The sequence below is a fragment of the Orycteropus afer genome, unplaced genomic scaffold (genome assembly GCF_000298275.1).
Source record: "Orycteropus afer afer isolate SDZICR_OR568_19922 unplaced genomic scaffold, OryAfe1.0 scaffold00090, whole genome shotgun sequence".
NCBI lineage: Eukaryota > Metazoa > Chordata > Mammalia > Tubulidentata > Orycteropodidae > Orycteropus > Orycteropus afer.
The window spans coordinates 7,452,242-7,469,331 of NW_006921677.1; the positions used below are offsets into that span (position 1 = coordinate 7,452,242).

Sequence of the window (17,090 nt, forward strand, 5' to 3'; positions counted from 1 at the left end):
CACTAGTATCAAAGTTCAACAAGACAGAAAATAACAAATGCTGGCGAGGTTGTGGAGAGATTGGGACTCTCATACACTGCTGGTAGGACTGTAAATGGTACAACCATTGTGGAAAGCAGTGTGGCGATTCCTGAACTTGAATTGTAGCCTGGTGCTTCCCTAATAAGCCCCATATTCTGTGAGTTCTGTGTGGCCACTGCAGTGAATTAGTGAACCCAGAAGAAAGGTGGTGAGTGCTGTGGGAGGAATGGTTGGTGAAAGGGCTGGAGGGAGGTAGCATGTCTGGTTTGTAATGGGCCTTGGGCTACTGATAGTGATTCTGTTTTCCTCTTGCGCAGTTAGAGGAGATCAGAAGATGTGGCCTCCTTGCCCCTTTAGCAAGTACTGTGTTGTCAGCGAAGGCAAACATTGATCCTATGGATGGATAGATAGGTGGACAGGCTGAATGATTAGGTATGTCTATTGCAGGAGGAAGTGTGCCCAAGACCATGTGTTGGGTTGGCAGACAGTGTTCCTACAAGTGTATTTGTATGTTCTGTATGAATTCTTAGGTGTACAGTAGAGCTGACAAGGGAGAAAGTTGTAGTCACTTCTTAGACATAGCCAGCTACCCAGAGGGAACGAGTAGTTAGACCTGTGGGCTCAGGACCATAGTCGCAGGGGACATCAAGCTCAATTGGCATTACATATTACTTTGGTGACTAGCGACTGGAATCTTAAAAGCTTGCAAGCAGCCATCTAGATGTAACAAATGCATCTCTCTCCTCGTCCAGAACAAAGAAGAATGAAGAAAACCAAAGAGACATGGAAACAATTAGTCCAAGCTACTGGTACACCATGCAGTCCTCAGCCTATACAACTATGAGACCAGAAGAACTAGATGGTGCCTGGCTACCACTGTCAACCACTCAGAGGGGGATCGGTGCAGGAGACCCTGGATAGAGTGGAAGAACAATGTGGAACAAAACTCAAAATCATTTTTTTAAAAAAAGGGACCAAGTTTGCTGGTCTGATAGAGTCTGATGGAACCCCTGAGACTATGGCCCCCAGCTGCCCTTCAAGTCTGAAATTGAACTCCAGTGGCTTCCAGCCAAACAAAAAACAGGCATATGAGCTGAACATTTATATTAGGTGGATGTGCTCCTTGAAGAGATCAATCATGGGAGAATAGAAGGGCTGTGTATGCACAGGGAGGCAGCTGGGGGGGTGGGCAGGAATGCATGGGAGGGAAGAGGTTAACTATGAGGAGAAAGTGAGAGGGGAGCTGCTACACTGTGGGAGATTACAGTCAATGTCATGAGACAAAGTGTACGTGAGCTGCTATATGGAAAGTGAATTTGCTTTGTAAACTTTCACCCAAATCACAATAAAAAATTTTAAAAAAGAGAGAGATTAGGCTGCTATGCAGTGTGTATACTACATCAGCCATGACTGAACTGGTTCAAAGCCCTGAATAAAACACAGGTAAACATCTTTCTAGTTCTCTCTGCTTTCAACCAAGGCCCCTCTGGCATCGACAGCAATATCCCTTGTTCCACATCCTCTTCTGAATCCAGCTTAAATTTCTGGCAATTCCCTGTTGATGTACTGCTGTGATGGTTTTTGAATTATCTTCAGCAAAATTTTACTTGTGTGTGATATTAATACATTGTTTGATAATTTCCATATTCCATTGGATTACCTGTCTTTGGAATGGACACAAATATTGATCTCTTCCAGGTGGTTGGCCAGGTAGCTGTCTTCCAAATTACTTGGCATAGAAGAGTGAGCACTTCCAATGTTGTATCCATTTGTTAAAATATCTCAGCGGGTGTTCCGTAAATTCCTGGAGCCTTGTTTATCCCTAATGCCTTCAGTGCAGCTTGGACTTCTTCCTTCAGTACTGTCATTTCTTGATCATATGCTACTTCCTAAAATGGTTGAACAGTAACCAGTTCTTTTTGGTACAGTGACACTGTGTATTTCTTCTGTTGTCATCTTTTTTTTTTTTTTCCTGCAGTGTTTCCTCCCCTCCCCTCTCACCCTAATATCCAACAAAGAAAATTTCCTTCCATCTATAAACTTTTCTTTGACCATTCCATCTTTTGATGTTTCCTGTATTGTTCAGCATTTTGCCCATGGACTCCTTCAGTGTTACAACTCAAGGCTCTAATTTTTTTCTCCAATTCTTTCAGCCTGAGAAATGGCAAGCAAATTTTCCCTTTTGGTTTTCTAACTCTAGATCTTTGCATATTTCATTATACTTTTCTGTGTCTTCCCAAGCTGACTTTTGAAATCTTCTGTTGAGTTCATCACTTCTTCCATTCACTTTAGTTACTCTGTGTTCCAAAGCAAGTTTCAGAGTCTCTTTTGACATCCATTTTGGTCCATCTTTTCCTTTTCTTTTTCAATGAGTGTTTCGCTTTCTTCACGTATGACATCCTTGATACTGTCCCACAACTTGTCTGTTCTTCAGTCATTAGTGTTCAGTGAGTCAGATCTAGTCAGATGGTCTCTAAATTCAGGTGGGAGATACTCAAGGTCATACTTTGGCTCCTGTGGACTTGTTTAAATTTTCCTCAGCTTCAGCTTGCACTTGCTATTGAGCAATTGATGTTCTGTTCTTGCTGTCAGTCCATGGCCTTGTTCTGACTGATGATATTGAGCTTCTCCGTTGCTTCTTTCCACAGATGTAATCTGTTTGATTCCTGTGTATTCCATCTGGAAAGGTCTGTGTGTATAGTCACCATTCATGTTGTTGTATTTCCAATGAATAGGTTGTTAGTCTTGTAGAATTCTGTCTTGTGATCTCTGGCATCATTTTTTTGCCTGATGCATAAATCTGAGTAATTATATTAACTAAGGAGCTCTGGTGGTACAAGGTTAAAGCATTCAGCTGCTAATCATAAGGTGGCTTGAATCCACCATCCATTCCACAGGAGAAAGATGAGGCACTCTGCTTCTGTAAAGATTTACATTCAGCTGCTAATCATAAGGTGGCTTGAATCCACCATCCATTCCACAGGAGAAAGATGAGGCACTATGCTTCTGTAAAGATTTACAGCTTTGAAAACCTTATGGGGGCAGTTCTACTCTGTCCTATAAGGTTGCTGAGAGTCGGATTCCATCCGATGACAGTGGGTTTTGTTTTGTATTAACTGGTCTAATATGCTTGTGGATACTAAGCTATCACTGACAGCATTGTACTTCAGGATAGATCTTGAAATGTTCTTTGTACTATGGATGTGACACCATTCCTCTTCAGTTTGTCATTCCCAGCATAGTAGACCGTATGATTGTCTGATTCAAAATAGCCAATACTAGTCCATTTCAGCTCACTAATGCCTAGGATATTGATCTTGAAGACTTTAATTTAATTTTTTACAACTTAACTGTTTTCCTTAATTCATACTTCATACATCCCATGTTGTGATTACTAATAGATATTTTAACTGTTTCTTCTCTTTTTAAGTCATACCACACCAACAGATGAGTGTCCTGAAAGTTGTACTCCATCCATGTGGTTAAGATCGACTCTACTTTGAGGAGGCAGCTCTTCCCTAGTTGTATTTTAAGTGTCTTCCAACTTGAGAAGCTCATCTTCAGTTCTGTATCAGACCATATTCTGCTGCTATCCATAAGGTTTTCAGTGCCTTCTTCCTAGTAAAGTATGACAAACTGATAGAAAAGCTGTGGAAAGGGTTCATAGCATCTTAAAAACAATAAAAGTCCTTATTGGGTAAGGGAGCAGTCAAAGAATTTCAGAGGATTTGATGTCAGAATGGATTCTGAGAAGATTAAATAGACATTTGCTAAGTAGGCAAGCAGAAAATAGCTAATATAAATACCTAAAGTCATGAAATAACATGCTGCATGAACTCTGTGAAATTGGATATTGCTAGATCATACATTTCTGATTAGACTGGATTGGCTAGGTCCAAAAAGGTCATCTTTCTTTCTAAGGATTTGGACTTTAAAGTGATGGGAAGCTAGTAGAAGAAATTAAGCAAGAGAAAAATAGGAGACAGATTTCAACATCAAACTGTTTAATACTTTTCTTGTCATTAATATGAAACTAGCTTCATTTTGACAAGTAATTGAATGATGTTTGGTAATATAGTATAGAACAGTGGTTCTTGTCTTTTTCCCCTAGTCTGACATATCTATCACCATGACAGTGGTTTTCATGGAGGAATAAATCTCCTTGGCAAGAATGTACTCACAGAGTGATAGCTATTCTGTTATTATTGGCAGTGGCTTCTAACACTTCAGCTTTAAATATCACTCCTTCAACTTTTGGAAAAGTAATTAAATAAGCTATAAACGAGAATTATTTAGAAGCAGTCTTATTTAAAGACCTTATTTGCTTTATAGTACATCAAACAATGAAAATTGCTGATAATTGATCATTTTTGAAGTACAAAAATGGCAGTTTAATATGGCTCATTGCAACACATTTAATACTCTCTTCATGTGCTTTCTAATGGTCATCTAGGTTTTTGCTTTTGGGAATGGGCAACAAGGTGGATAACATGATTGTCTTTTATCACTTGTATCTGTATTAATACTGTGAAAGATAATTTCATTTCTTTAACTTCTAATGTGGAAAACCTATCTGTAAGCTTAGATTGTTTGTGATTCTGAAAACAAAATCCAGACAATCTTATTTCTTTAGAAAATCTTGATCTTGTTTTTATCCAGACATCTGTTTTTGTCAGTGAATCCACATAGTAAATGATTGCTTATGGTTCCTTCTGCCAGCTTTTAGTTTGGATGCTGAACAGCCTGATTATGATTTGGATTCTGAAGATGAAGTATTTGTGAATAAACTGAAAAAGAAAATGGACATCTGCCCATTGCAATTTGAAGAGATGATTGACCGTCTAGAAAAAGGCAGTGGTCAGCAGGTACAACTTCATTGTATCTGTAACACGTGTGTGTGTGTGTGTGTAATCTATAACTATATGGAAACAATATAAGCAAGCAGGCTCTGGAGTTGATAAGCATGAATTCAAATCTCATTTCTGCCAATAATAACTGCTCCTTAGAAGCAGGAATGGCCAGACTTCATCTCACCTACTTTGGTCATGTGGTCAGAAGAGACCAGTCCCTGGAGAAAGGATATCATGCTTGGTAAAGTGGAGGGTCAGAGAAAAAGGGAAATATCATTGATGAGATGGATTGACAGATGCCTGCAATGATGGGCTCAAGCATAGCAATGATTGTAAAGATAGCACAGGACAGGGTAATGTTTTGTTCTATTGTACATAGGGTCATTATGAGTCAACTCAGTGGCACCTAACAACATAATCTTGAATAATGTATGTAAACTTTTATATCCCTCAATTTCCCATCTGTAAAATAGAGGTGATAAATATCATAGGATTGTTGTAAAGATTAAATAAAGTGATATATGTGAAGTACTTAGCTTAGTAAATGACATGTATAAGATATTCCACATACACTTGCTATTGTTTGTGTTACTATGTTGATTGTCATTTAAATTTAGAAATAAGTAGTGTTGAAACATATATGTATTATATGAAAATGACATAATGATTTTACATTTAGCCAGTCAGTCTGCAGGAAGCCAAACTACTGCTAAAAGAAGATGATGAATTAATTAGAGAAGTTTATGAATACTGGATTAAAAAGAGAAAAAATTGTCGAGGACCATCTCTTATCCCATCAGTAAAACAAGAGAAGCGAGATGGTTCCAGCACAAATGATCCTTATGTGGCTTTTAGAAGACGTACTGAAAAAATGCAGACTCGAAAAGTAAGTGAATTTGAGAATTAATACCATTCTCTCTAATGTAGGAAAACTCATTTATATTTAAGATCTGAATATCTGAAGGCTGTAATTTGTGTTTAAATACAATTTCTTATGCAATTATATTATTTTAAAATAAGAGCCTTAAGATACATCAATAACTATGCTTAGAATACTACTTGTTAGAAATGCTTATTGACACTAAAAAAGCAACTTATTTGCAGAATCGCAAAAATGATGAAGCCTCTTATGAAAAAATGCTAAAGTTGCGTCGAGATCTAAGTCGGGCTGTTACTATTCTGGAAATGATAAAGAGAAGAGAAAAGAGTAAAAGGGAGCTATTGCACTTAACACTGGAAATTATGGAGAAGAGGTAAAGTACATTTTAATAGCATTAGGAAATAAGGTACCTTTAATATTTTGTATATGGAATTAATTTCTTTCCTAAGCAGTTATCTATAACTTCAGAAATACCTTCTTTTAATAAGAGTTAGACTATTTGAGCATGTGACATATTTTACTTTGTATAATTTTATGCATGTTCCTCTATTTCTTTAAAAGTAACTATGATAAAATTTTAAAATACCAGGTATTTTCATTTAGAACCTCATCCTTTTGCCCTTACTTGAATTGTGGGCAGGTTGGGAGGGAAAAGAGAAAGAACATTCACTTGGTGGTACTGATTTTGTTTAGTTTTAACATACTGGGTTTTTTTTAATATAAAAGTGTAAAACATGGTACTCAATGAAACTGGAAGCCTAATGAGACACTGTTCCTAATGCCTGTTTCTAAAGAAAACTACTGTTAAATTTCTTGTGATTCCTTTCAGGAAGATTTTATAGCAGAGGCAGTTAAATTAGCAGAAAGTTCCTCAGTACTGTTTTAGGCAGATCTTTCATAGAAGTGCTAAGCTAAAATTCAAACCTTTGTTTTTTTCCCAACAGCTGTCTATTTATGATGACAAGATAAAGATATAAACCAAAAAGTAGATGGAGGAAACACCAGAATTACATAGTTTTTCATTTTAATCATTCAACAAATAGTAAAAATTTAATTGTAATCTTATCTTTACATCTAATCATTGTTAGTATTAGTAATTAGTCTGTTATTAATAGTCATAAAGAGAAGTACTTACTGAGCTAACTTTGTAAAACTTTCTTTTTTATAATTTCAGGTATAATTTGGGTGACTATAATGGAGAGATCATGTCTGAGGTTATGGCACAGAGACAGCCAGTGAAACCTACTTATGCCATCCCCATCATTCCTATTACTAATAGCAATCAATTTAAACATCAGGAAGCAATGGATGTGAAGGAGTTTAAAGTTAATAAGGTGACTAAAACTTTTGTGATAATAATTTCTGATGAGAGTCATCATAGATGATATTTTATCATAAGCAGGAGAATGAAAAAGAAAAACATACATAAAGGTTACCAAAAAATTGCTGCAAAAACTTTCATGATTATGGCATATTATGCAACAACAACAACAAAAAAAAACAGTAATTAAAATTTTGTTTTTGTTTTGTGTTATTTTCTTATCTTATGAGGGGAAGATACTAATACTGTGTCTGATAGACTGAATATTTTATTAATTGTAAAATTATGAACTGTTGAAATAATTCAGACAAAATATGTAAACTAGAGGGATAAGGGTATGAAATCTTTCCCAGTATATGATAACTTACGATTTGTGGCCATAGCAGTATTTTAAGGGAAAGAAAGATTATAAAAGGAAATTAAGGTGTCTCTTTTTAATAATTCATGATGTAGATAATGATTTAGAAATGGAAATATTTGATAAATTTATACTTAACAAAATACTTCGAGTTGTAAAGAATAAAATTGATGAAGGGAAATAAGATTAGTTAAAGGAAACTGAGGGAGATTAAAGGAGGTGAATGAATTAGGTAGTACCTTCTTGGAAATGTGCATCTTGAAGAAAGAGTATTTAATACATTTTTCAAATGATATTTTTATCATAGAGCTTAAAATTCATCATACCAATTCAGTTTAAGAAGTTGAGTGATTCTGCTATTAGTCTTTGTTATCTCTCCTATGTTATTTAATGTCATGATCCTGTTGTAGAGTTATGACAGGAACCCTCAAACCCCAGTGAACAAATTGCCTTATCATTTATACTATGATTTTCCCACCCTGGTGTTTCTGTCACTTAGAGCAGTGCTAGGATGCTAGGGACCATTTTGTGAGGAAACATAGACACTTTGGTTTGTTTTGTTTTGTTTAAAAAAAAAAAAAGGAGAAGTAAAGAATTACTTTATAGGCAATCTAGAAAGTTAGGATTATGCTCCAAAATAGTGTTTCCTTTTTACCCATATATTACACATAAAAACATTCAGATCTTGTATTTATCTAGTTTTTATGTCCTAAATATGCCTTTAAAATTTTCTGATGTTTTTTATACTTTCAATATTTAAGTCAGTAGTCTCATATCTGAACTCTATGTGACTTTTTAGATTAAGTCAGTATTGTCCCTCAGCCTTTATATTTTTTAATATTAAACTGTTAAATTGTTCTTATCTATATTTGTGTCTGTACCTTCCGGAAATGTAAGGTATCACAATTGAAAGTACTTTACTTTAAATTCCTCCAAATTAAAACAAAATTCTCAGTGAGACTATTCAGTAGTGTATGTAACTGGGTCCCAAACTTCATTGAATACGATTTTGTATACTTGTAAAGAGTACTGTTCTAGCTGACCATTGATACTTTCTTCTAAATAGTATTTTGTATTGCCGTAGCCAACTTTTGATTCAAGACTGACCTGTTGATACAGCAGTAGGAATTGTAAAGAAAAATACCTTATAGCTTAATAATTAACCTTTTTGGGGGAAAAAAACACCATAAACTGCATAAAACTTGATACAATATATATTGAGCATATTTACGTAACTGTGATGTTTGCCATGATCCTTTGCTTCCCAGCAAATTGCCTACAGTCTTTCTTGCTTATTGCTTACATAACAGATTCATGTCTCTTCTAGCCTTTATTGTGATCTGCCATACCCATACATATTTCTAACATATTCTGTGCTCCATCAACTCAATCACTCTTGCCTCTCTGTAGTTTACCTTTGTATTTCTCTTATTTAGTGTTTTCCTGTCTTTATCCTGTACAACTACTCAAAATGTACCTTTCAAAAAAGACTTCATTGTTCAGCTAGCAAATCCTTATCACTCTATTTTTATAACCCCTTGACATTATAGAAAGTGCGCTGGTGGTTCAATAGTTGTAATAGTTTAAGCGCTCAGCTGCTAATCTAAAGGTCAGCAATTCAAACTCACCAGCCACTCAGCAGGACAAAAATGTGATGGTCTGTTTCCATAAATATTTAAAGCCTTAGAAACCCTGTGAGACAGTTCTACTCTGTCCTATAGTAAGGTTTCTATGGGTTGGAATTGGCTTGACAGCACTGGGTTTGACTTTTGGTTTTTGGCATCGTGGCTTTGTTTTTTGCTATGCTAAAAAATTTTTGTAGTTTGCTTTGTGTATATATAAAACCATTTTCGGTGTTATTTCCCCATACTGATTTATTTCTTGAGAATAAGGATTAGATTTCCTTTTTTTTTTTTTTTAAAAAAAAAAAAAAAAATCCTCTCTCCTAAAATTGTCACCGAAAATTAAGAAAAAGTAGCTAGCAGTAAATACTGATTGTGGTTAAAGGACTTAATCTGGAGAAATTATTTTACTTGAACTGAGACAAAATATTTTATAGGATTATGTTTAGATTAAAGGAACATACTCATGCTTTCACAGAGGACACCTCTCTAAAACCTTACAATATGAACATAGCCAAAAATGACTCTAGTATGTCTTAGGAGTATGAACGCCTTCAGTGACATTACATCAATAAACTTTTTAAGACTTCCTTAAAAAAAACTGCAGGTTTGTTAAATGTGGTTTCTCATGTTTGTTTAATTCATGACTTGCCGCAGCAAGATAAAGCTGATCTTATACGACCGAAACGTAAATATGAGAAGAAGCCCAAAGTCTTACCGTCGTCTGCTGCTGCTGCTACTCCTCAACAGACGAGTCCTGCTGCACTGCCAGTCTTCAATGCTAAAGATTTAAATCAGTATGACTTCCCCAGCTCAGATGAAGAACCTCTTTCCCAGGTAAAATACAAGGATTTGTCTACGAACATGGAGAAGGGATATCATAAATGGCATATTTTGACCTGCTTCATTTATCTTATTTGCAGGTTTTGTCTGGCTCTTCAGAAGCTGAGGAAGAGAACGATCCTGATGGTCCGTTTGCTTTCCGTAGGAAAGCAGGCTGTCAGTACTATGCTGTAAGTTTCATGTTCTCTTTGTAAGTAATAAACTATTTACCTTTAACTAACAAAATGAAATAATTTGGACTTTTTTTTTTAAGCCTCATTTAGACCAAACTGGCAACTGGCCTTGGACTAGTCCTAAAGATGGAGGATTAGGGGATGTGCGATATAGATACTGCTTAACTACCCTCACTGTACCCCAAAGGTGTATTGGATTTGCACGAAGACGGGTTGGGCGCGGTGGGAGGTAAGATATTTCTCTGTTTATTTAGTGTAGAGATACCTTAGAGAGTAAGGTAATCGTATCTAAAGTTTCAATTGAAGGAACTTTTTTAAACAACTCACTTAGTTCCCTTTTGTAGTTCTTAACTGATATGTTAACTGAAATATTTTTTGCAACTTTGCTACCTGATTCTTATACAACCACAGTTTTTATGCATAATTCTGATAGATCCTTATGGATCTCCTTTTCTCTTTAAGATTGAAAACTTCAGATAAATTTTCAGGGTGCAGAATCCTGAACAAAGGCAGCAGGTGAAGACAAGTATAAATCATGGTTTCACAAATTGTATTAAGTTAAAGAAACTACAAAAAATTATTTCAGGAGTCCTTGGAGAAATTGAAAAAAAGGATTAAATAGGCCAAGAAATGTCATGTGAATATACAGCCCAGTATACTGGGTTCTTTAACTTGTCAACAGAAAACCTCCAGGATCCAGGCATGACTTGGTCTTAACATCACAGTTTGTCAAGACTTACCTTCTTCCTGTGTTTAGAACTGATGGAACTTTACTACTCTAGAAGGCTTTTTATGTGAGAAATTGTTTGTATGGGGAGGAGGGAAGGAATTGCAAAACACATAGAATTAAAGGAACAATATTACAATATTAATGTCTAATGTGGGATAAATTAAGTTTATATATACTTTCATTTTTAATTAGTAACTGCAGTTTTTCATCATTGAAACATTAGTGAGGATTATTTGGGCATTAAGTATTATTTAGCCTTTTTTCTTCTATTACCATGCTGGCATCATGGTACCAAGAAGTTGAACATTTCTATTACTAGCATTAATTAGTGTCAGAATTCTAAGATAAAGCAATTTATTCATGTTCTATAAATAACAAAAATGTATTCTGTAGCATAGTTGATTACCACTAATATTTTGTCTATAGGAAATTTTAATGCTATAAAATAGTTCAAAGATCACATACTTTTTTTTTAACACTACATTTCTCCCTCCTCCTTCCATAAATTAAAAGCATGAAACTTGTTTAAGTAGAGAACAAGTATGTTAGCATCATTATTTAAGTGTGTTTTGGTGCTTTGTAATAGAAGTGAAAATCTTTAATTGAAAAATATTTTTGAAAACAATATTCTTATATGTTATCAGTACCTTACTGATTCATCAACCTATAAACCAAACCAAACTCAGTGCCATGGAGTCGATTGCAACTCATAGCAACCCCTCCTTGGGTTTCCGAGGCTGTATCCTTACAAAAGTAGATTGCCCAGTCTTCCTTCCGAGCAGTGGCTGGTGGGTTTAAACGACCAGCCTTCTGGTTAGCAGTCAAATGCCTTAGGCACTACACCACCAGAGCTCCTACATCAACCTATGTTGTTGTTGTTATGTGCCGTGGAGTCAGACCCGACTCATAGAGACCCCTCCTTGGGTTTCTGAGGCAGGATCAACTACGGAAGTAGATTGCCCCATCTTCCTTCCGAGGAGCGACTGGTGGGTTTGAACCACCAGCCTTCTGGTTAGCAGTCAAGTGTCTTAGCCACTGTGCTACCAGAGCTCCTATGTCAACCTATAGAACTTTTAAAATATTCTTCACATGGTAAAATGAAGAACGTGATCTGACTGGAGTTCTGGTGGCATAGTTCCTAAGGCATTTGACTGCTAACCAGGAGGCTGGCAGTTCAAACTCACCAGCCACTCCTCAGAAGGAAGACTGGGCAATCTATTCCCGTAGAGATACCACCTCGGAAACCCAAAGAAGGGTTGCTATGAGTTTAGATCAACTCGATGGCAGTGGGTTTGGTTTGGTTTTTTGGTTTGGTGGTAGATTACCTTAATTTAATAGGATCATTATTAAACAAAAGGAAGAACCTTTATCAGAAATTGAAATTTTAGCCTATAGAGCCAAATAACTGAAATAGTCAATTTTATAGCTTTTAAATATTCGGTACGGGTTGATTTTGGAAGGGAAGGGAGGTGAAATAAAACTTTTTTAGTATAGTCTTTGAATGTACATTTTAAACGTACATTTCTTGCCTTATTTTTAATAGGGTCCTACTGGACAGAGCTCATTCAGACTATGACAGTGTGTTTCACCATCTGGATTTGGAAATGCTTTCTTCTCCACAACATTCTCCAGTCAATCAGTTTGCCAATACCTCAGAAACAAATACCTCGGACAAATCTTTCTCTAAAGACCTCAGTCAGATACTAGTCAATATCAAATCATGTAGATGGCGGCATTTTAGGCCTCGGACACCATCTCTACATGACAGTGACAATGATGAACTCTCCAGTAGAAAATTATATAGGAGTATAAGTCGAACAGGAACAGCACAACCTGGGACCCAGACATGCAGTACCTCTACGCAAAGTAAAAGTAGCAGTGGTTCAGCACACTTTGGTATGTTTATTATTATGTACATTTCTTCAGAAATGTCAGGTTCATCTGTTTTTTTGACTATATGGTCTATTATATTTATGACTAAAAGTCATTTTTTTTCTCTTGAAACAGTTAAAAAGAACCTAGGTCTAGGTATTTATTTGAATCCTGTCACTATAGGGAGCTTCAATATATGTGTCTTTATACAAAGGTGATTTATGGTCAAATGTATAACATTTGTTTCCTAGATGCATTCTGTGAATGATAAGATTTATCAGTTTTCAAATAATATGAAAAAAACGAGCCCTAAGTTACTGTTTTATCCTTGGACACCTCTAGTCTTTTACCTATCCTGCTTAAAAGTAGAGATCAGCAAGGTTGGTTGATACACATAGCCTTATCTGCTGAGGCAGTAATTCAGAATAAATTATAAGAAATTTATTTATTAATTTTTCACAGAATATTTAGGTTGAAATGTTACGTTAAGATTTTTGGAAACATTTTCAGATAATATCTACTTTATCATTATGGCTACATTATGAAATGTGTAAAGTAAATGCTATCTACTTGAAATAGTCATCTAATCTTAGATTCCTATTTTAAAACTGTTAAATAAACCTGTGCAATTTGAAACATATAGATTATAGAAGTTCTGTTAAAATTATGTTACTATAGATTTTTGTTAAAGTAATTTAAACAAAGATTTTGAAAAGACTGTAAATAAATTTATTTTGTTCCTCTAATCACCTGATAGGGCTACATTGAAACCTCATATATATTTGCTTATTCTTAAAGAACTCCAGTAAATGTTCCATAAACTAATTTATTTCATGGTTAAAAAATAGTACTTCTGTGAAATGCACGTGTTTCAGCTCATAAGAAAAATAATCATATTTCAGAAGTCAACTAGAAATCAATTAAATTTATTCTGCTTACAATAGATGTTTGGCCACTGCTTCCAAGGCCTAACAGATTATTTATAATCCTGTTAAATTTTAGAGTTTATATCACAGAGAACCAGCTTATTACACTGTTAAAAGTAAAAATGGAGAACTCTTTAATATGAAGGCTTACATACAGTGTGAATGTAGAGATTTAAAAGTAAAACCTTGCAAAATGTATTACTTTTTAAAATCTATAAAATTCTTTGCAACATCATAGAAAATAGGCATGCTTTATCTTCTCCACCTCTTAAAGTAGAGAAGTTGAAATGTCTTACCAAACTTAGGATCTTATTATGATCTTTTCTGTTTAAATTGTTTTGCTCTACTACTTAGGGAAGCATTCATATTGGAAAACTTACTTTAAAAATTCTCTGCTGTTTGCCAGACACATTAAAAGATGAGTATTAAACAGTGTTACATTATAAAAGGTTTTACTGGGAGGGAAAAACATCTTTAATAATCTTATATTTCTTTTTAATCATTTCCTTCTGCTATATATGTACTAAAACAAAAAGAAATAGTTTGTCAAAAGAATTTTCTCTATTGCATATAATTGTTTTCATTCTTAGCTCTCTATAAATTTCCTCTTAAATTTTGCTAGATCTTCCTATATATACAGGGAATAAATGGCTACAGACTATTAATATGGTAGCACTTTATTTATTCCTTCATATTTCTGAATATTCCAGGCCTCTGGGAGAAAAAATAAAAATTTATCAGTTTAAAAATTATACAAGATTCTAAATTCCATTCCATTAAATGTGTTCTTCCCAAAATGGGAAGAAGTGAATCTACTATTCCTTCCCTCAGTATCAGTGTGGCTCAGTGTACTTAAAGATTTAGTTTTGTTTTGTTTTTGCCACAGCATAGCCCCCATATACAAACCTAAATCTGGTTTGTACTACATTTGGTACTCACCGAAGAAACTTTGACTAGTCTGATGCCAGGAGGAAAACTGGCTTATTAAAAGAGATGTGTTTGGGCTTATTAAAAGAGATGAGTCTCTCTAAAGGAACATTCAAGGTTTAATTTTGATCGTATTGACTTTAAAACATACTTTCCTGCTGCTTAAACCAAATATGTGGGTTATAAATTTTATACTTTAGACCTATTTGGATTATTTAATCATTGTGATAAATACTAATACTTAGGCTGTGTTATAGTGATACCCTGTGGTCTGTTTTTTTTCCCCCTTTTCTCAATAATCATCTGTAAGGGCTTATTTAGTCTAATTTTTAAATAGTGCATTCTAAATGAGAATATGAGGGGATCCATTCATTTGAGCACATCAACTTCTATAGCCTCTATTTTAATTGCTCAGCAGCTTTTTGCATGCTTCCCAGTCTTGGTCATTCTGCGTGGTTAAATGGCTGATTATTAGGTAGTCAGATTTTAGAATGCCTCATCTTCTGGATACTTTACAACAAGATAACATAGTGTGAAGTCAGTTAAAAAGACTTATGTATAGTTAGAAGTTCTAGGACTAAGTTTTAGTATTTAAGGAAAAATCATGTATTTTTAATAGTCTCCAGTTGGTAGGTGATTTGAACAATTTCCAAATAGAGTTTTCTAAATTTACCATAAAACTACTTTTAAAAATTCCGTTTCAGATTCCTTTACACTAAGAAAGAGAAATCTGAAAAGGAAATCAGAAAGATAATACCATTTACAATAACCACCCAAAAGATAAAAGTACTTAGAAATAAATCTAACTAGACACACTGTGAAACACTACTACAGGAGACCTATACTTGGAAGAATGTACCATGCTCATGGATAGCAAGACTTAACATCATGAAAATGTCGATGCTACCCAAAGCGATCTACAGATACAGTGCAATCCCAGTCTAGATTGCACCATCATTCTTTAAAGAGAGAAATGAAGAAACTAATCACCAACTTTAAATGGAAAGGAAAAAGACTCCAGATAAGTGAAGCAGTACTAAAGAGGAACAAAATAGGAGGCCTCACACACACCGATCTCAAAAGCTACTACAAAGACACAATAGTTAAAACAGCCTGGTACTGGTATGATGACAGACATATAGACCAGTGGAACAGAATTGAGGACCCAGAAGTAAATCCATCTACCTGTGGACATATGGTCTTTGACAAAGGGCTAAAACACATTAAATGGAAAAGAGATAGGCTCTTTAACAAATGATGCTGGCAAAGCTGGATATCTATTTGCAAAAAATGAAACAGTATCCATATCTCACACCATATACTAAAGCAAATTCAAGTTGGGTCAAAGACCTAAATGTGAAACTTGAAACTATTAATATTAAGATCATTATGGAAAAAATAGGGTCAAACTTTAGGGGACCTAATACATGGCTTATCAAACATAACCAAAAATATACAAATACCAGAAAGCAAAATAGATGACTGGAACCTCCTAAAAATTAGACACACATATCAAAAGATTTCACCCAAAGAGTAAAAAGCAGACCCACAGACTGGGGGACAGGGGAAATAGGCAATGGCATATCAGAGAAGGGACTAATCTCTAATCTGGAGAAAACTTCAATACCTTAACAACAAAAAGACAAATAATCCAATTTAAAAATGGGCAGAGGACATAAATACACACTTCACTAGAGAAGACATTCAGGCAGCCAGCAAACACATGAAGAAAGGCTTGCAATCATTAGCCACTGGACAGATGCAAATGAAAACAACAGTGAGATAACATCTCACCCTAGCACTAAGCAAAGTTCAGAAAAGCAGAAAACATCAAACAACTGGCAAGTGTGTGGAGAGAGTAGAACCCTCATACACTGTTGGTGTATGACTGTAAAATGGTGCAACCACTGTGGAAAATGATAAGGCACTTCCTTAAAAAGTTGGAAATAAAAATGCCGTATGATCTAACATTCCTACTCCTAGGTTTGTAGCCTAGAGAAATAAGAGCCAAGACATGAACAGATACATGCACATCCACGTTTATTGAAGCACTATTCACAGTAGGAAAAAGATGGAAACAAACTTAAGTGCCCTCAGTGGTTGAATAGATAAACAAATTATGGTACAAACACACAATGAAATACTACACAATGTTAAACAACAACAGTGAATCTCTGAAACATCTCATAACATGGATGAACCTAGATGTCATTATGCTGAGTGAAATTAGTCAATCACAAAAGAACAAATTATGATACCACGATTGTAAAAAGTCAAGAAAAAGTTTTCACACTAAAAGAAATAATCTTTGATGATTATCGGGGGTGGGGGGGAGGAAAAGGAGGCTAAAGCATAAACCGGAGAGTAGACTTGGGTGAAGGAGAAAGGCAGTAAGGGGGAAGTCAGCACAAAACAGTCCAGAAAGAAGAACACTGAGAGGAGTATAGAGACAACGGAGGTAAATACTAATTCAAACACAATCCTATAATAGTAATAATAATCAATAATCTAGACATGGAAAACTGAACAGCTGTGGGAAAGAGAATGGTACTACACCCACGAATATA

At 35.1% G+C, this 17,090-nt stretch overlaps 1 protein-coding gene across 1 annotated transcript in view; it reads left to right on the plus strand.

Moving 5' to 3' along the window:
• EPC1 (enhancer of polycomb homolog 1) overlaps positions 1 to 17,090 on the plus strand; it is a 100,942-nt gene that overhangs the window by 73,385 nt on the left and 10,467 nt on the right. Inside the window, exons 3-10 of the mRNA XM_007942457.2 lie at positions 4,741 to 4,886; positions 5,551 to 5,757; positions 5,976 to 6,124; positions 6,926 to 7,085; positions 9,710 to 9,889; positions 9,976 to 10,065; positions 10,149 to 10,297; positions 12,342 to 12,694. Of these exons, the coding sequence (XP_007940648.1) occupies positions 4,741 to 4,886; positions 5,551 to 5,757; positions 5,976 to 6,124; positions 6,926 to 7,085; positions 9,710 to 9,889; positions 9,976 to 10,065; positions 10,149 to 10,297; positions 12,342 to 12,694 (1,434 nt within the window). The remainder of the gene's footprint in view (positions 1 to 4,740; positions 4,887 to 5,550; positions 5,758 to 5,975; positions 6,125 to 6,925; positions 7,086 to 9,709; positions 9,890 to 9,975; positions 10,066 to 10,148; positions 10,298 to 12,341; positions 12,695 to 17,090) is intronic.